General features: G+C 38.8%; 1 protein-coding gene across 1 annotated transcript in view; it reads right to left on the reverse strand.

Moving 5' to 3' along the window:
• The window catches only part of SPTA1 (spectrin, alpha, erythrocytic 1), a 69,660-nt gene that overhangs the window by 28,896 nt on the left and 20,645 nt on the right, over positions 1–20,119 (reverse strand). Inside the window, exons 15-28 of the mRNA XM_008586049.1 lie at positions 18,536–18,618; positions 17,771–18,014; positions 16,245–16,367; positions 13,403–13,620; positions 12,468–12,560; positions 10,548–10,685; positions 8,862–9,010; positions 8,042–8,228; positions 6,874–6,975; positions 5,390–5,481; positions 2,306–2,450; positions 1,308–1,489; positions 883–982; positions 573–775 (exon numbers count right to left, since the gene is read on the reverse strand). Of these exons, the coding sequence (XP_008584271.1) occupies positions 573–775; positions 883–982; positions 1,308–1,489; positions 2,306–2,450; positions 5,390–5,481; positions 6,874–6,975; positions 8,042–8,228; positions 8,862–9,010; positions 10,548–10,685; positions 12,468–12,560; positions 13,403–13,620; positions 16,245–16,367; positions 17,771–18,014; positions 18,536–18,618 (2,059 nt within the window). The remainder of the gene's footprint in view (positions 1–572; positions 776–882; positions 983–1,307; positions 1,490–2,305; positions 2,451–5,389; positions 5,482–6,873; positions 6,976–8,041; positions 8,229–8,861; positions 9,011–10,547; positions 10,686–12,467; positions 12,561–13,402; positions 13,621–16,244; positions 16,368–17,770; positions 18,015–18,535; positions 18,619–20,119) is intronic.

Consider the following 20,119-nt stretch of genomic DNA (forward strand, 5'->3'; position numbering starts at 1 on the left):
ATATCCTACACCTGGTAGATATCGGCTGGTTATTTCTTTAAGACTCTTTTAAACATTACCCCTTAGGGTAGCCTGTGACCCTCCCATTTCCTTCCCTGAAAAGCTTTAAATTACTCCTTCCTCTTTAGCCTCAAAGCATTCATATGTCGTATTTTGTTAATGATCATCTCACTGTACTAAAATGTCTATGTTTAATTTCTACATGTCTACGTGTCTAATTTTCCTACTTAAGAAAAGGAACGCTGTCATATTAATATCTGTGGCACCAGGGCCTGCACACAGTCAGTTATCAATAAAAAAATCAGTCAATTCCTCAATTAATCAATAAATAATATTCACCCTACTATCTCTTCAGGACTGACCATTATCTTGTCTGGATCTTTTAACAGGGTTAAGAGCAGAGAACACAACAATGATTAATCTAAGAAGCAGAGTACAATGCCAGGTAAGCAAGACATGCCCTTATGCTTACAACATGGAAAGTCTAGCGAACTGATAGTCCTTAATAACCAGGCAAAACTGCATACAAGGAACATACTGAGGCTAAACCTGTTTAACAATTGGTAACTCGCTGCACCTGCAAGTCCAAGCATTGGTCTAGGATCTTCTTGCGTCGTTCCCAAGCCTTCTGCAAATCATCTCTCTCTAGTCGGACAGCTTGAAGCTTATTTTCAATTTCAGGACTGTCACGGTGCCCACTGTCTATCAGTTCTGCACCAAAGTCTTCTAAGGCCTGGAAGGTGGGAGCCTCTGCCTGCATGTCAGCATGATGCTCCTATGGGAAAAAGATGGCAGAGGCAGGCGAAGCTAATGCCACTGAAATTTTTAAAATGAGGGTGAGCTTTTAAAAGAGATCAATGGCTATAGCTTATGTTGCCATACCTGATGTCGCGCCAGCAAGATCTCTATGCCAGTTAAGTCCTCAGCCAGCTCCTGTGATGATACCATCCCACCAATGCCACTGATCCAATTCTGTAGGTCCCTAGAGAAATAGACATATTGGCATTCACAAGAAAACCTTGCAACTTGCTGTAGGACTGTCCCTCCCCTCCCCTTAACATTCAAAAGTCATGCTCTGTCCTATAGCTTCCCCATCTCTAAAAAACATTTCTAGAATAACATCTTCTATCTGCCTTTATATGCTTCACAGGTACTAGGTTTGCTGTTCCCACTGCATCACTTAATGGTGCTCTCCAGACCCAATGGTGAACAGCATTTGGACCCAGACTGCTCCTAGAAGCCCTACTCAGGGGCCAAACATGGAAGTTACTCACTCTACGTGTTATAAGTATGCTTGTGAGCTTTACCTGGCCTTGCTGAGAAACAGGTAGAATTTCTGGGCCTCATTTAGGCTTTCCTTACGGTCCTCTGTACGCCCCTGCAGGTCCTCCCAGGCCTGACTCAGCTCCATTCGCTGTCTCTGCAGGTCCTCAGTGGCATCTGGATGGGACTCACTGAGCCGCTCTGCTGTCTCCCCCAATATAATCACCTGAGGAGGTGCAAGAGCTCTGATAATCAGCCTAGAGTCATGCCTGAATCTCAGCAAAGGAAGAGTCCTGAGTCCTAGCAGACATCTCTCCAAATAGACAGCAGTGATGTATAAGCATGTCTTAATACGTTATAAAATAGTAACAACAGTTTAGTCCATATGATAACTCTGAAGTAGTAAAAATTGGCATTATCATACTTTCTCTTAAGATAGGAAGGCCACATGGAAGGATTATTAACTGACACTTCTGGCTAGTGGCAATATTAATTAGGGACCCCAAAGGTCCTTGGTCCTAATTGTTCATGTGAGAATCTTTCTAATATAGACATATTCTGTGCTTCTTTTTGCTCTGCCCGATAATGCCAGCTGTATGATGCCTCTGAGTATAACTGGCAAGCTCCAGAGTTCACTTTTCAGTTGAAGTAAGATTAAACTCAGTCAATTCCTGACTGAAGAAACACTGCACTGTACTCAGACATGGGCCTGAGTATGGACATTTGCTGTTTCTTCTAGGCTACTGACCTCCAACTATCTGCCACAAGTTGTGGTGACTTGGAACCCAGTAAAGAGGCAAGAGGGATATAGGGTACTCCCTTGGAGAGTAGGAGTTCAATCTGTTTTTCCCCATGTTAGTAGTCAAGGAGCATGTTCTTTTAGTGGTCTCGCTTAGGGACAGGGTACAAAAAAGAGTATGGCACAAGATAAAAAGAACTATAAGAATAAGAGACTGGGAAAGAGAATCAAAGAAAGGGGCATTGGCATAGGTATAAATAGGGAAAGAAAAGTGTTGGAAAAGCTCGGAAGCATAGATCTCACCTTTTCCCCCAGGGGTATGAGGTCTCTCTCAAAGCCCTCATGCTGTCGCTGAAGGGCTTGGACGCTGAACAGGTCTGAGCCAGGGTCAGCAGCACTGAGGGCCTGGCACTTCTTTTCAATCTGCTCCTTCATGTCATCTGCATCTCTGGTACACAAGAGAGCAAGGAGCTTAGGAGTAATGACAAGTGCCAGAGGCAGACTAGGGGTCTGAGACTGGGCTCATGAGAAAGACTTCACTGCCCCCTCTACCACCACCATCATCATCATCATCCTTTTTTATGTGCCAGACTGTCTGTCTCATTTAATCTTCACAATTTCTAGAGGCACATTTACTATTGCTATTTCCCTTATACATCTCAGAAACCTGAGGCCTAGAGAGGATAAATATTTCCTCAAGATTATAGCACTGCTGAATGATGGAGCCTAAGTTTCAACCATGTAGTCTGACTGCAGAGCCACATGCATAACTATTATATTTCATAGCTTTCCGTCTTAAGATATTCTAAACAGCCAGGCCTGTCTGGGTCTCAGTTTTCTCTTCCCCGCATCTTCAAAAATACATTTATACACTGTGATCATGTTTGTTTTGTTTTGTTTTGTTTGTTTAGTAACTATTATATTTCATAGCTTTCCGTCTTAAGATATTCTAAACAGCCAGGCCTGTCTGGGTCTCAGTTTTCTCTTCCCCACATCTTCAAAAATACATTTATACACTGTGATCATGTTTGTTTTGTTTTGTTTTGTTTGTTTAATTATTTGATTGTGTGTATATGTTTCTTAGGATAAATATGGTTTGGAAATCAGACAAAAAATGTTGACTGAACAGTTAGAATCAATGTGATGTCTGCTGCCCTCTACTGTCTGCTTCTAGTTCAAAAATATAACTATTTAAATCTTTTCTTTCCATGACAAATTTCATTCTCTCTCATGAAACATATATAGACTACTAATAATGTGCCAGAGCCCAAGACAGGGCACTAGAATATTGAAGCTGGTTGCCTAAGAGTAACCTATGTGCCAAGGGAGGAATCTACTACTGAAAAACCTGGTCTCCTATTGGCAAATGGTTTGTCACTCAGGAATAAAGGATACACTAACAACTCTGGTTCAACCATAGCAACTGGACCTGGGGGTTCTGTGAGTCAGTTGTAGAGCAGCACTGCTTTTTAGAGGTAAAATTCTTACCTGTGAAACATCTGGACTGCATGGGCACTGCCCAGCAGCTGCCGCTGTTCATCTGCAAGCCTCTGCAAGGAACCCCAACGGGCATTCAATTCCTAAAAGAGACAGATGCATCAGACTTTTAAAAAGAGCTAAGTCAGATAGCTCAGTGGTGTCTGATGAGATTTAAATCATAATTGTTTTCATGCTGTCTCCTTCAGACACTTCATAGCTTTATTTCTTTCTTCGATAGCTTGAGCTTGGGCCTCATTTATGCCAGTGCAGTAGAGAAAGGGATTTCTTTTCTTCTCAAACTGATGTCCCAGTGTTGAACCATCAACCCTAGAGGAGTAACTGCTGTCTGTTGCCACAGAGAGTACAGTATAAACTCCAAAAATGAGTGGAAAGTGTTGTCTTATAGTTAGAAGCCATCACATTTCCTTAGGACAAACATAATACCTTTCTGCATCCTGAATTGAATAAACCTAGTGGCCTCTTAGAGCCCTACTTTCTTTCAGGGGTAAGCACATTGTTCCCATGCACATTCCTCCCCTCCTCTTATCCCATAGCAACCACCACAAAAGGAGGCAGAGAACTCATCCTCACAGTTTATGACAACTCAAGAGAGCTAGACTGGACATTCCATTGGTGTTCATTAGGTCTTTTATGGACTCTGAAGTCTAGATCAGAATCAGGTCAAGAATGCCCCCTCCCTCATCTCTACTGACCTGTATCCTTCTCCTTCAGTATGCTTATCAGAGCCCATCTCTTCCAGTAAACTTTTTTAACCAACCTCTTCCCACATCATAGCTTCTTCTGCGTTCTCTTTGCTTTTATGTATTTGAGCACTGAACTTCTTGTGTGTGTGGCATTGAGGGTGAGGTTAGTATGTGTTGTAATTTAAGGATTTCAGGTCAGTTGAAATCATGCATTCCAAAATTTCATTTCAAAAGTTAAATTTTAGGGTGGGCNAGCACTGAGGGCCTGGCACTTCTTTTCAATCTGCTCCTTCATGTCATCTGCATCTCTGGTACACAAGAGAGCAAGGAGCTTAGGAGTAATGACAAGTGCCAGAGGCAGACTAGGGGTCTGAGACTGGGCTCATGAGAAAGACTTCACTGCCCCCTCTACCACCACCATCATCATCATCATCCTTTTTTATGTGCCAGACTGTCTGTCTCATTTAATCTTCACAATTTCTAGAGGCACAGTTACTATTGCTATTTCCCTTATACATCTCAGAAACCTGAGGCCTAGAGAGGATAAATATTTCCTCAAGATTATAGCACTGCTGAATGATGGAGCCTAAGTTTCAACCATGTAGTCTGACTGCAGAGCCACATGCATAACTATTATATTTCATAGCTTTCCGTCTTAAGATATTCTAAACAGCCAGGCCTGTCTGGGTCTCAGTTTTCTCTTCCCCGCATCTTCAAAAATACATTTATACACTGTGATCATGTTTGTTTTGTTTTGTTTTGTTTGTTTAATTATTTGATTGTGTGTATATGTTTCTTAGGATAAATATGGTTTGGAAATCAGACAAAAAATGTTGACTGAACAGTTAGAATCAATGTGATGTCTGCTGCCCTCTACTGTCTGCTTCTAGTTCAAAAATATAACTATTTAAATCTTTTCTTTCCATGACAAATTTCATTCTCTCTCATGAAACATATATAGACTACTAATAATGTGCCAGAGCCCAAGACAGGGCACTAGAATATTGAAGCTGGTTGCCTAAGAGTAACCTATGTGCCAAGGGAGGAATCTACTACTGAAAAACCTGGTCTCCTATTGGCAAATGGTTTGTCACTCAGGAATAAAGGATACACTAACAACTCTGGTTCAACCATAGCAACTGGACCTGGGGGTTCTGTGAGTCAGTTGTAGAGCAGCACTGCTTTTTAGAGGTAAAATTCTTACCTGTGAAACATCTGGACTGCATGGGCACTGCCCAGCAGCTGCCGCTGTTCATCTGCAAGCCTCTGCAAGGAACCCCAACGGGCATTCAATTCCTAAAAGAGACAGATGCATCAGACTTTTAAAAAGAGCTAAGTCAGATAGCTCAGTGGTGTCTGATGAGATTTAAATCATAATTGTTTTCATGCTGTCTCCTTCAGACACTTCATAGCTTTATTTCTTTCTTCGATAGCTTGAGCTTGGGCCTCATTTATGCCAGTGCAGTAGAGAAAGGGATTTCTTTTCTTCTCAAACTGATGTCCCAGTGTTGAACCATCAACCCTAGAGGAGTAACTGCTGTCTGTTGCCACAGAGAGTACAGTATAAACTCCAAAAATGAGTGGAAAGTGTTGTCTTATAGTTAGAAGCCATCACATTTCCTTAGGACAAACATAATACCTTTCTGCATCCTGAATTGAATAAACCTAGTGGCCTCTTAGAGCCCTACTTTCTTTCAGGGGTAAGCACATTGTTCCCATGCACATTCCTCCCCTCCTCTTATCCCATAGCAACCACCACAAAAGGAGGCAGAGAACTCATCCTCACAGTTTATGACAACTCAAGAGAGCTAGACTGGACATTCCATTGGTGTTCATTAGGTCTTTTATGGACTCTGAAGTCTAGATCAGAATCAGGTCAAGAATGCCCCCTCCCTCATCTCTACTGACCTGTATCCTTCTCCTTCAGTATGCTTATCAGAGCCCATCTCTTCCAGTAAACTTTTTTAACCAACCTCTTCCCACATCATAGCTTCTTCTGCGTTCTCTTTGCTTTTATGTATTTGAGCACTGAACTTCTTGTGTGTGTGGCATTGAGGGTGAGGTTAGTATGTGTTGTAATTTAAGGATTTCAGGTCAGTTGAAATCATGCATTCCAAAATTTCATTTCAAAAGTTAAATTTTAGGGTGGGCATTTCAGGCAAGAACTTTATGCTCCATTTGATGGAGCACAGTAGAGAAAATTAAAAGGAAATTTAGAGATTGTGCTATTCAACACTCTTGCTTTTCTGACTAGAGATGAAGAAATGAAGGGATTTGCCCAGGATCATACAGTCAGACAGGGATAGAGCGAGGAATAAACCCAATTTTTTGATGTCCAGTGCAATTTTATCTAAACTTTCTAATTACTGCCTCTTAGAGCTAAATTAGAATTTCTGGTCCTCCTTCTCCCTCCTTTTAAAATACTCTAAAAATACCTGTGTGAGAGCACAAAGGACACTCAATAAATGCCAATAAATGAATCTGCTTTGATTTAGATCATTTAAAGAACAAAAGTGATGGACTACATGGACTATTGTCTTTGAACTTTCCTATAGTCAATTCTGTATTGCTGTTAGCTCTGCTTATCCAAGCTGATTTGTGGAATACGAAGTTAAGTATATTGACATGAAATGAGGACTCCCAGAGCCCAAGCTGGTGGTGAGGAGGAATAGAGGGAATCTTGGTTACCTGCTGGACTTGAGATCCTTCTGGTGTTAGAAGTCCTTCAAATAGCAGATCATCAGCTACCTTGTTGATTTCCCTTAGCCGAGGCTCATTGGTCTTCAAATCCTTGATGGAAAAATGTGTCCAAAACAGTATAAAACACTTTCTCAACCATCCACCATACTTACCTGTCCATCTCTGACCCCACTCAGCTAAATATTAAAACATATTGCTAAATGCATTTGCAATACAAAGCAAGCTACCCTCTTCCAGTCTGCCACTGAGAAGAGTATCCTTAAATATCCTGACACCCAGTGGCTATCCAAAACTTGCCAAGATAACTATTATTTATCTGGAATATGAAGCCTATCTATTTTTCTGGATTTCTTAAAGGATTTCTTGAAATCGACACCTGGATTAAGTTACACCATCAGAGGAATCTATACCTGACTGTGTAATATTCTTTCCTGTCACTACAAAGTCCTACAACTTTACAGAATTTGACTGACTGAGTTACAATCTGACTGTATAAAGAGATGTAAGAAACAGCTCTAGGGAGTTCATTTTGTATATACATATATAAACACACACACACACACACACACACACACACAAATGCATGTGTGGAATATATATATGTGTCCTTGAATTCTATGTGGAAGATATCATAAGACAAAGAAAAAAGAAAGGAATTTACACCCACTGCTAGTTAAGATAATGGAATAAATCTGAGAGAAGAAAGGCCAATGAAAGCGTTTAGGTAAGCAAAAACTAAGAAACTGTCTGGCTATAAAGTCTGGTTATTCTTCTCTTCCTCCACTGATATCTTCCTCATAATTAGACTTTACACACAGTCCCACAACACCCCATCTGAACCTGGGCATCAGGAATACATTATAGCATAGGGCAAGTTTTGAAGAATTCAGAAAGACCAGCACTCCCGGCAAGATGTTGGAGTGATAGCGATTGCAGGCTGCAAAGTTAGGGTAACCTGTTTCCTCTGCATCCCCCATCCAGTTATTGACAACCACAGTACCCACAGGAAGATCTGAGCTGTGAAGCTCTTAGTTGCTTTGGGAGGATACTTTTAAAATGTGAAATAAATTAAAAGACCATGTAGGAAAAGACATGAGATAAAAGGAAACAATGACAACCCTCAAAAAGGTGCCTAAAAAAGGTTCCTCTTTCTCACCGTTTGGAACTCATCAAACTTTTTCTGCAGCTCCCAGACATCATCTAGTTCCACCCCAGTGTTTTCTGCCTTTTTCTCTCGGATCCAGTCGAGCATGTCTCCTGCCTCATAGGCCAGCAAAAATTCATTGTAACGTTGCAATAGACGACGTCTACGTTCTCTTGCCCGATCAAGGAGAGAGTAGTACCTGGGTGGAAAAGTCAAGAAAATGGGAAAAGTGGACTAAAAGATGGGGGAAACATAGAATAGTAGAGGAAAAGTGAGAAAAGTAAAGAACGGAAGGGACAAAATGGAAATGGAGGAAAATAAAAAGAAGATCAGTAAAGGAGAAGAGGAAATAAAGATGGAAGGAAAAAGGCAGTGGGAGCAGAGAGACAAACACATATTATTACATTTAAAAATAATAGAAACTTCAAGGACCTGATTGTATGGCTGGCAACATTCCTTCCACATTCTATAAAAGTGAAATTTTTACATGCCAACTGACGACTGGTTATGAAAGCATCTGGTGTAGTAAACAAAGTTCATATTGATGCCAGGAGACTTTGCAGTAACATTGAAAGAACGCTGACAGGGAGTCAGAAGACATGGTTCTGTTAAGTGTCCGGCCTCAGGCAATTGATTAACAGTTCTCGAGTTTCCTTTCCTCATGTAAAAACTGAAGGATTGGAAGGATCCTTAGTTTGCTTTCATTCCTTAAAATCTGTGAATTTGCTATGGCATCTCTAATCTAACAGATGTAGAGTCATGAGAGAATGTCTCCAGCAAATAGAAAATGTTTATCCAAATGCTGTCCAGTTCTCCAGCCTGCAGAACTTACTGGTTCTCAACCTGCTCCTGGCGCTGGGAGATGTCTGTCTCTTCTCGCTGCCGCCTGGGGAGCATGGGGAACTCATCATGGGCCAATCTCCTGACATAAACAGCCGGGACAAAGCCCTGGTGATCATCAGCTTCGACCTTCCACCAGTCCTGAAGATAGAGAAGACCCCCACTCCTTCCTTAATTATTGAAAAAGCCACAAACAGAGAAGACTTCAACTCTGATAATTAAGTATCTAGTTACAGGCACAGACTGATGGCCAAGAGAGGCTAACTGTCACTTATGCGTGGCATATAGTTTTCACATATCACAAAGAAAGTAAATGAGAAGTTGCAAAAATTGCAGAGACAAGCCTCTGAAATCAAGCAACTTGACATTTCATGTCAGACAGTTAACACTGGGGAGGTTTTCAAAAACCAATGACAGCTGTCCTAATTATGGGGCACTTTGTTCACCAGGAATTCACCAAAAGCACATGGAGCCAGAATCCAGCTGGGTTTCTGGGATGGAGCTTGTGTATGTGACAATATTGCACAAAAATTTCTCCTCCCCTAGTCCTCTTGCAGAGGTCCTAAAAATTGTCCTGAACTTATTTTATTTTATTTTTTTTTTTTGTCTTTTGTCTTTTTCCGTGTCCGGCAACGGATCCCAACCTTCAGTGTCGCCCCCGTACCGGACCGGGGACCGGCAACGGGATTGCAACCCTCGGCGCTGCTCCCGCACCTCGCTCAGCCAGTGAGCGGGAACCGGTCTGTATGTGGGATCCGAACCCTCGGGTGGGAGCGCCGCCGCACTTCCCAAGCGGCGCACTTATCCAGTGCACAACCGGGCCGGCCCGTCCTGAACTTATTTTATATGAATACTTTTTTTGTCGTTTTTTATTGTTGCTATACTAACCACTCTGGAGTTAATTCCCTCAGAGAATAATGTGGTGAAATGGAGAGGCCTAGGAAAAGACAAAGGAGGCCTAGCACACAGTTTATTTGATAATAAAATATCTTACCTCTCCAAAAAATTCACTTATCTTAAGAATAATAATATCCCCAAATCTCTTCTTGACTTATAAGAATTTTTGTAAATTAATTAGGTATTAGGATATAAAATAATACTTGATTTCCTACGAAAAATATGTTAAAAATCCCAGCCAATATTTTATCCCTTCTTGACTTATAAGAATTTTTGTAAATTAATTAGGTATTAGAATATAAAATAATACTTGATTTCCTACGAAAAATATGTTAAAAATCCCAGCCAATATTTTATCACTGCTCTCACAGGTCTAAAGAAAGTCAAGTTGAAATAAGCCTCCTCCTAATGCCAGGCATTGTTGTGTTGCCACTAGGAATACTAGCACAGAAAAGGAATAAGCAAAGATATGGGAAGAAAGGGACAACTCAGTCCTGTAAATATATTATAGAATTGTCACTTATGCCCTATATATCTTTGGATTAATTGCTTAACTTCTTTAATTCTTCATTTCTTTTACTGTAAAATTGGGATTGAAATTTTAAAAGACATTGTACAATACCTAGAAAAAAAGATACTACTTAATAAATCCAAGTTATTTAAGAAATAAAGTGATAAAAAGATGTTGGGTGGTAACAATATGAACATCTGACAGGGCTAGGAGAGACCTCTGTGGAAGAGCCACTTTGCTGATTGGAAGAAGGTTAAAAGGAAAAGCCACCTTATTGATGGAACTGAGCAGAGTTAGGACATCATCTTTCTTCATGGTGACTTCTCGAGGGCTGCGGGCCTGGAAGTCATATAAAGCCACCACCCTCTCTTCTCGAGCAGCACCTTCTCCTGGTATAGCCTGTTGTTGCTGAACGAAAGCAGGAAGCAGATGTCAGTCACCCACTGGAATATCTCTGTGTAGAGCCTGCCAGTGGCGGGCAGTCCTGGGGCCTCACAGGAGAGAGCAGACTCTGACAGGAACCTCCTGCATGGCTGCCAGAGGTTAAACTATGCCTTCTTCAGAGACACTGCTCCACTCTCATACTTACCAGGAGACAGGCAGGTTGGGAAATATGAAAACAAAGTGAAAAGGTAAATATTTAGTTTGTCAGAAATGTATTAGATGTTCCAAGCCACTGGTTCGTAAAGTAGGAGGGGTAATACGCTTCTCTAAGAAGAGCCAAAAGATTTATACACATCAACATGTCACGGAACTGTTTGAGAAAGTGAAAGACCACTGTCTGTCATACCCTTCCCCTATCCCAAGGCCTCCACTGACAATCCCCTTGGACTTTAAGTCATTTATTTTGTCAAGGAACTCTGGACCTCCTTTTTTAGAAATGAGTAATCTGTATCAGAAGAAAGGCCACAACATTTTAAAAATTGATGTCATAAACTTAGATCATGAAGAATATCTTGTGTCTCTTGTTAGCTAGCAACCTGCTCCCCAAGGTAGAGTTTTCTCTGATTTTTGCTTTCTTCAAATATATCTCTGAAAAAAAAATGAGAAAAATATAACTCCTCTTCCCAAGCAATGACCCACCCTCTCTTCAGATTGGAGTTGAAGCTGTACCTCTCCTTCAGATCTCTCTGATTTCATATCCTCCAAGTGCTGTGTTTCTTCATAATATACAGTGCATAAGTCCACCTGTTCTTGTTTGGGCACCCACCGTGCACAGCCTGGTTAAGGCATAGTTATGGAGCTCTGTAAATATATACTGACAAGACCTGCTGAGTCTATGTTTTTTGTCTACTCCAAGTGTGTGAATTCAAAGCCTCTCCTTAGAAAGAATTCCTTGATGTAAAAAGTGTGCCTCTTTTTTCTTTAACAACACACAGACGACACTGTTATGTCACTTATCTGATTCCAGCTTTATCAGTCTTTATGACACTCTCTTTCACCCTGTGCTCTCGCCATTCCTACATTCTCAACCAATTGCATTTCCCGTTTCCCAAGTACTTTTGTTCCTTGGTGCATTTGCTCTCATGGCTATTCAACTACAAAAGACTTCTTTGCATAGACTGAACAGTAAACCATTCTTTTTTTTTTTTTTTTTTTAGTAACTCAGATAAAATGGTTTATCTCAGCTATTAAAATTTTCCTATCTTCCAGCAGTCTTATTTCAGGAGAACAAAAGATTCCTTAATTTGAGTCTCTTTTTCCTGTTTATACATCTATTACATGTACTTATTGTTTAAATTTCTTACTCCTTAATAAACTGTAATTTTTCTGCAAGTCAGGATTATTTTTTTTTCATACTTGCATATGGTAGATATTTAATGTGTTGGTATATAATAGTAAAAAAGAACAATTAAGGAATTAAGGAAGGGAATTAAGAAAGAAAATAATAAGAAGAGAAGCAGACAAAGAAAAGAAAGAAAAAGAAAGGTAGAGTTTAAAAATGAAGAAAAGGAAAACCAAAAAAAAAAGATATCAATGAAAACATAATAAGTTTCAAAAACGTCTCTTGGACTAAATCTCTGCAGGTGTTACAAAGATGCTACCATTCCTGCCTGTAAGGACTATAAAACTTAGTATTTTCTTTGCAACTGTTTGCTTGGTTGTAGGAAGTAAAAATCAGTGATAAAGAGAATTCTTTCTTCTTTGTGGTAGGAAATGTGATTCCTGTCATCACTAAGTCCTTCTTACCTGGCAGGCTTCTGCCTGTTCCCGGAGAGCTTGGATAATGTTTTCAAATGCCTCAAGATCCACTAGGAAGGCCTCATGTTTCTTCAGAAGAACCTGGATTTGTTGATAAGAAGATATTGAGAACTGATATAGTAGAAACACTAAGTACGCTTGGGGGATGCTACTACTATTATTTTGGTTATTCTAATTGTCTTAAATCTTGGTAAGAGCCACTTTCTATCTATTAAAAAGTTACTTTTGACCTTAATTTTGCAAGACTCAAGAAAACAGAAATTAATAAATGAATAACAATTTCATTATATTTGCTAAAACCAAATTAACTCAAATTTGCAAAAGTATTTTTATCAACATACATCATAGCTGAAAGAGGATGCTGTTGATAATGTCATATTGTAGTGTGAACATGTGCATGACTTTAAATACACATTCCAATTATTTCTAGTGTAAAATGTTTGTGAAATACTATACCAGTTTCCCATAGACAATGAACAAAACAAACAAATGGATATAAAGAGTAATTATGACCTTTGAGATTCTTCTTACCCCAACATGTCTGTCTGATTTTATTTCAATAAAATTACTAAGATGCCTATATCTTAAAACCATGGTTGGTTATGAAATCTGAAGGTTACTCTGGGAAGTTTGGGATGGGACCACACAGGCATGGATTTTTGTTCACACCTTTGGGTTTGTATAATCTCTATATAATTTATGATGAATCTCTGTACAATTAGAAAAATGTGGCATATCTTTTGAGATCCCTGACAACTCTGAGGGTATCCTAGCAAACAAGGGCCAAAGGGGATAACTGTGGAAACCCCAAATAATCTAGCAGAACCTGTAGGTGTCTACAATCTAAGCAAATGCTAAATTAATAATTTAGTAACATTTGGTGAGTGGTCAATAGACAATGTTGATTCCTATCCCCACCTTACCCCAGCTGCTTCTTCATCAGCCCCATAATTAGTGTTGTCTACAATAGGCTCCTTCTCTCTAATCCATGCTTCCGCTTCATGCAGGTCAGCCAGGTACTGCTGGAACTGGACATTGGCCTCAAGATCATTCTGCCGCCTGGCAGCTCGAGCACAGAGAGACTCCATATTCTTGTTCAAACTCTCAACCCTAGAGGCCACATCGTCTGCTGCAAAGTGTCCTAAGGAGTAGTTATAGAAAAGTGGAGTATGACCCTCATTAATGTCTATCATACTCTAATCCTTTAGATAACCTGATAGTAAAAAAGGGAGGCATGAGGTTGGTGCTGCACTGAGTCAATGTCGTATTTTTCTTAAGTTCCCTGGGAAATGGAACGTTCTGAATGAGATTAGGCAGCAATAGGTGATAATAGGGGGAAAATGTGTATGTGTGATGGTGAATGTGTTGGTACAGCCTAAGAAATACAGACCTGAAAACAGAACACCCACATGTGGGTAATGCTCAGAGGTCCAAAAACATGTCTCCTCTAGACTAAACAGAACAAATCAACAAATTTCTATTTCTGCCCATAAAAGATGTATTGTTCTCGGAATTACTCTTCCACCCATAACAACTAGAAAATAGAAAAATTGTAAGATACAGTGATTTTCAGACAATGGGTAGAGGATTTGGACTCCTGAGAGAAGAGAAAGAAATGAGATTTGTCCTGTAATTGCCACAGTTTATGCCTTGGACAGTTTTTAGGCTGTAGTGCTAGAGGGTGGACCAAAACAGAACCTAGAAGTCACACTGAGTTGAGGAGACAGAAATCAGAGTTTGGAAAAGACAAAACAACTAAAACATGTGTGGCAGAGAGTCCCAAAGAAAAGTGTGCTGCACTGGTTGTATGCAGAGAGGTTCCTTAGACTGTTTAACAACTCATTTGCACACCTGTGAAGGGAAACTCCAGGGGGTGAGAAAAGAGTGGCTTAAAAGCAGTAGCCAAACAATTTTTAGGGCTCACGTAGGGCTGAAAATAGTTCAAATTAGCACTCACTAAAGTAGAAAGATATTGTTATATGTGAGACAGATTCCTCAGAAGAGTAATATCTTAGTATCAGACTAATCTCTAAATTATTTCCAGAGTAAAGTCTGCCCTGGAAGTACCATAACAAAGCAGATCCAAGAAGCTCAATGATTGCCAAGCTAAAGAAACAAACAAACAAAAAAACACACCAAGTTGTATTATAATCAAATTGCTGAAAACCAGTAATAAAGATAAAATCTTAAAAGAGTCAGAGAAAAAAAAAGATGAATTATACACAGAAAAGCAAAGGCAGTAATGACAGCACACTTATCAGAAACTGCAAGTCAGAAGACAATGTAGCAGCATCTTTAAGGAACTGAAAGAAAGAAACTGTCAACAAAGAATTTTAATGAAATTTCTGTGAAAATGTGTTTCAAAAATGAAGGTAAAATAAAGAACTCCAAACTGCAATTGGAAAATCACTGCACTAGAATAAACACATACACACACACACACACACACACACACACACACACACACACACACAAATAGAGCAGTAGCTAATAGGCCAATATGAAGATAAAATTAAATCATGATAAATATACAATTGATCCAAAGAAGACAGAAATGATGGACAAAAGGAAAACAAATAGCAAAATGCTACAATTAAACTCAATCATACTGATAATTGCACTAAGTGTAAATGGTCTAAGAACTCCAATTAAAAGGGAGAAATTACCAGATTGGATAAAATAAAAGCAAGGACTAACTATATGTCGTGTGTAAGAAATCCACTTTAAATATAAAGAAGCAGAGTAAAAGCAAAATGATGAAAAAAAATATGTACCATGCAAAAAATAATCACATGACAGCTCAAGTGGCTATGTTAAAGTCACACTAAGTAGACTTCTGAACAAAGAATATCACCAGATATAGACAAATATTGCATAACGTAAGATTTAAGTTAATCAGAAAGATGTAAAAATCATAAATGTATGCATACATAAAAAACAGAGTTTGGAATTCATGAAACAAAAGCTGATAGAACTGAAAGGGGTAATAGACAAAAATCCACACCTTTAGTTGGAGATTTTGAAGAAAAAAAAGGATATATTTCTATACTAATGAAGAATCCCAAGTAAACATCTGTTGATTTGAATCACTCAATTGGTATCTGATTTTTTTTCTCTGAAAACTGAATTTTAATCTACATTTTCGAAAACTGTATATCCGCTGGCAGCAACTAATTCTTCAAGCAAGAGGAAAAATCCCAATGTATTCTGCATTGTTTATACCACAACTGGCCTGTGATGTTCTGTCCTGAACACTGTATTTAAGCAGTAGCATTTTCTGAATATGGAACACCAAGATAAAGAGAGGTATTAAAACTATATAAAATGAGAAATTTAAATAAATGGCACTGTTTAGCATGAAGATAAGATACTGGGAACCTCAGTTTTGTGTTCACAGATCTGGAAGCTCGCACATGGGAAAGATACTGGATTTGTCTTACAGGGCTTCAGAATTTAGTTTCTGAATTCTGTAACTTCTACAAAGAAGCATATTGATGATTAGAGTAAAAATATTTTGTTTTAATAATTTTGGCTTGAAAAAATAGAGAAAGGACTGGCTCGTGTGATTGGGAGATTCCTACTATAGGAATAAACAAACAAAGCTGTATACCCATCTGTCAGAAACACCCAAAAGGAATTTCTTCATTGGGTGGGAAAATAGATCAGATATTTTTCAATTCTCTTGAAGCCCTAAAATTGTACAAACATCTTCCCAGAAGAAGTGGCGTAGTGATGGTTTAGCAAGTCAATCTGAGTCACACGTACCTTCCTCTACCATTTTGTTTCCCCTCTGTGTTATCACCTGGATGTGTGGCTCATGGCTGGCAATGTCTGACAGGATGACTTGGTGCCTGTTCAGAAGATTTGTGGAGGCAATCAGGTCCTTGCCTACAGAGAAAAGGAATTTTAAGGTTTGGGATTATCCCGGTGTAGGGAAGTGGTGTACCTCACATTTTAGAATTCTTGGATCTACAGGTTCTTCCTTTTAAAGTTCTAATCATTGAGTGGGCTTACTTAAATGTATAGCTTTTGTCTGAATTAACTCTACTCAGCTTTGTTCTTCCCTTTGCCTTTCTGTAGTAAGAAAATTAAATTTATTATTCTACAGAAGATAATGAAGAAATCAATATTTTAATTGGAAGATTGGTAGAAAGGCAAGTAACTCTTTGCTCAAGTGTCCAATATCATGCAACCAATTTTCTCTCAGTGTATTGTGGTGTAAAAGGTAGAATCTGCCACCTGATAATTTGTATAAACTTCAGAGAGTTATTAAATCCTCTAAACATAACCTTTCTTACCATGAAAAAGGTACAATAGAGAGTATCTCTAAAGGTTTGTAGAAAAATAGAATTAAAAGATACAGGAATCTTTCCATAAACTTTTTGAGGTACCCTTGTATTACTGATTTGAAGTTAAATCAGTAAAAATTTAGAAATAGCTTATAAAAAGTGCCTTCCTTGTTGCCTAACATTAAAATCACACAGTAAATACTGTCTACTAATTTCCTCCATCTTCTAAAATCTCCAGCTCCTGCTGTCTACTTCATCGTCACTGTCTCCTAACCATGCTTTACCTCTCTTCCCTCCAAACTTTCTTTTCCTATACTTCCCATTCAAGATACCTCTCCAAAAAACCTCCGTGCCTTTCCAATAAACCACAAGCTTTTCTTTTCTGTTTTCCCAGACTAACCCTCCACTGTCATCGCTGTCCGGTCCTCCTCTTAAATGCTCCCAATATATAAATGCTCCAATACGTGTACAAAGTTGTACTAAATTTATGTGCATGTTTTTTTCTATACTTCAGTGTAATTGTCCGGGCACTGACATTGGTGAACTAATAGCTTTCAAAGGATAGAAAAATATGAACTTTATCTGCCACTTCACCCACTTTATTGTAAAAAGTAGGGTGGATCATATGTAGTGGATCATATAGATATAAAAGGCGGCCACCCAACTTAGACAAAAATACTTGGTATCTCAAATATTAGCCGTGACTACTCAGTCAAGGACCTTCACAATAACTTAAGTTTTAGAGGCAGCAGAAAAAAGCTGGACACTCTAGCTCTTTCAAGAGGCCCTAAATTTAGGGTATTACTTATGTCTGGTTTTAGGAAGTGAATTTTTTCATATGATTTAAAAATATATAAATATTTGTGAAGGACCAGACAAATTTTTGTGAGTCTGAGAAGGGAAAGCTGAAAGCAAAGTTTCTACCTCCTCATTACTGTGTTCTTGATCCCTCAAACAATGCACATATCTCCTTATGGCTCAGACTGCTCAGACAATACTAACCAAGGTAGGTAGAAGCTGCTGAGGGTTCAGTCTCTTGGATCCAGGCCTCCTCATCCTCTGTGTCTCTGCAGATTTGCTGCAGATGGAGTAGGTCAATGAGCTTCTTCTTGCGGTTGGCTAGTGGCCCTTTCAGAGCTTCAAACTGAGACACCAAGGACTCCTGCCTTGCCCGTATGTCCCCAGATTCAGGATGGCCTTTTTCTTCAAAATACGCAGCCAAGTCTGTGAGGGTGTCCACCTGATCCTGAGGAATAAATAGAATGAGGTTCAGGAAGTTTCATCCTTCAGCAGAAAGGGACTGGAATTCCTCCTGGTTGGGGATGGAAGGGGGATGAAAGAATCAGCTCCCATATGTGTTCTTGATCCCTCAAACAATGCACAGACCTTAGTAGACTCTATTAGAACCTCCATTAAATCAGTGAATAGAGTGGGAGGGGTTGTTACATCAAAGATCACCTCATCAAGCTAAGAGCTATTTATAGGAAAGTAGTTTTCAAACTATATTTCAGAAAGGACAAAATATTTATAGAGTGCTCCAAGAAAATTTTAAAAAGTCAGAACTGCACAGTTTTGTTCTAATTGTTTGAGTGTGTTGATAGATTGAGGCCTCAAATAAAACAGTGGGAGCCTTTTCCTATCTCAGTTTCCTTCCCCTACTCTTTCTCTCCTTTAAATTGAGCATAATTGAAAATAAAATGGAAACTTCTGAGGCTTAAGTGTGTTGCATAGCAGGAACAATACCTACAAGACAAAATGCGGTGTTACCAAAACAAATGTCAGAACCTCAGAAAGAGAAATGCAAAGGCATTGCCTTGACCATGACCTGGTTGCTCCCAATTGGGCCATATCTAAGAAAGGAGGAATATAGAAACAGGATTTTGAAGGATCTACGTAGAAATAAAAGTTTAGTTATATGCCTGTATGGTAAAATAGATACAAGAGATGAATTCCATTATTATTAGTAATAATATTATTAGTATATAGCTGGCCTGGCAGAAACAAAGTACCCAATATTTTTATTCATCAGGTTGTTTTGTTTGTTTATTTGGGGGGTGTACATAAGAGAAGTTATTCAAGAGACAGAGGATGGTCAGGCATTGGTTTTTACATATTCTATTTTGCCATCCATCAACCTATAAAGTTTTTGATCTATCTGTCCTCAACTTGGAGCAAAATATTGTTCAATAGCTTCTGAAAATATAACTCACTTATCCATGAAGAATTAAAGGCTCCATAAATAATTAAAATTAAAATCTCTCATTATCCAATTGTTCTCATTTCTTAGGACACTTTGGAAAACATTATGGTATAATAGAAAGATTTTCAAGCATCTTCATTATTATCATCATTATGGATCCACTGCACTGTACTCTTTGAAAATCTCTAATATAGTGCAAGATGCCCCAGGTTAGGGAGATAGGAGACCTGGCTTCTAATCTTGGCTGCCAGTCAATTGCCCTCTGATCTTGGGAAAGCTCTTTCACCTATTGTGATCTTAGTTTCCTCATCTATACGGGTATAATAAAGACTTTCGGTCAGCGGATATTATAGATCTTTTCCAACTTTAACATTCCATATCTAAAGTTTCCTTCACAAGTATCATATCTTGGTCCTTACTCCCACTAGAAGAACCAATTTTTGGTGATCAGCTGCCTTATCTTTCCCAAATGGGGGCACACACTCTTATTTAAGTGTTTCCACATGCTCTGTTCATCTTCTTTTTGTTTACATTTAACCCTAAAATTAAACTTTTAAACAAAAACACAAATTTTAACTTTCCACCTTTTGAAAATCTGTTCCAAACTCTCTTCTTTCATGTAGATTTCAAAGCCATATTTGTATGGTTTTCTGACTTCCATTTTTACTTTAAATAAAATGTGAGGTTGGTTCAGTTTGAAAATTTGAAGTTTCTTTCTATAAATGTCTTTCACTGAACTTTGCTATCTCCTCTTTTAGTGCCTGTCCTTCATCACAAAACATGCCACGCAATTTTCTCTTCCAGAAAATGTTTTGATTATTCACACTGTACTCAGCTAAATTCTTTATTCTGTGATCTTATAGCAATTATGTACATTATTTCTGCTAAGCAATTACTGTGTCTCCTTATGGGAATAGTAGCAACATCTTGGCTATAGCCAAGTTGGATTTTGTTTCCCTAACCAAAAGTTAAGATGCCATAAAAAAAAAAAGAAAGAAAGAAAGAAATCAGTATGACATATCTCTTCTGTAGCCAGGGCAGAGTTGTGTCTATAGATGATGTTCATAACAAGAGGGACACTGACATAGAAATGTCATTATTTGTGTTAACTATTGACAATTGATTAATTTTTCAAACTAAGAGGTGAGGTA

Source organism: Galeopterus variegatus, unplaced genomic scaffold, assembly GCF_000696425.1.
Source record: "Galeopterus variegatus unplaced genomic scaffold, G_variegatus-3.0.2 Scaffold3812, whole genome shotgun sequence".
Taxonomy (NCBI): domain Eukaryota; kingdom Metazoa; phylum Chordata; class Mammalia; order Dermoptera; family Cynocephalidae; genus Galeopterus; species Galeopterus variegatus.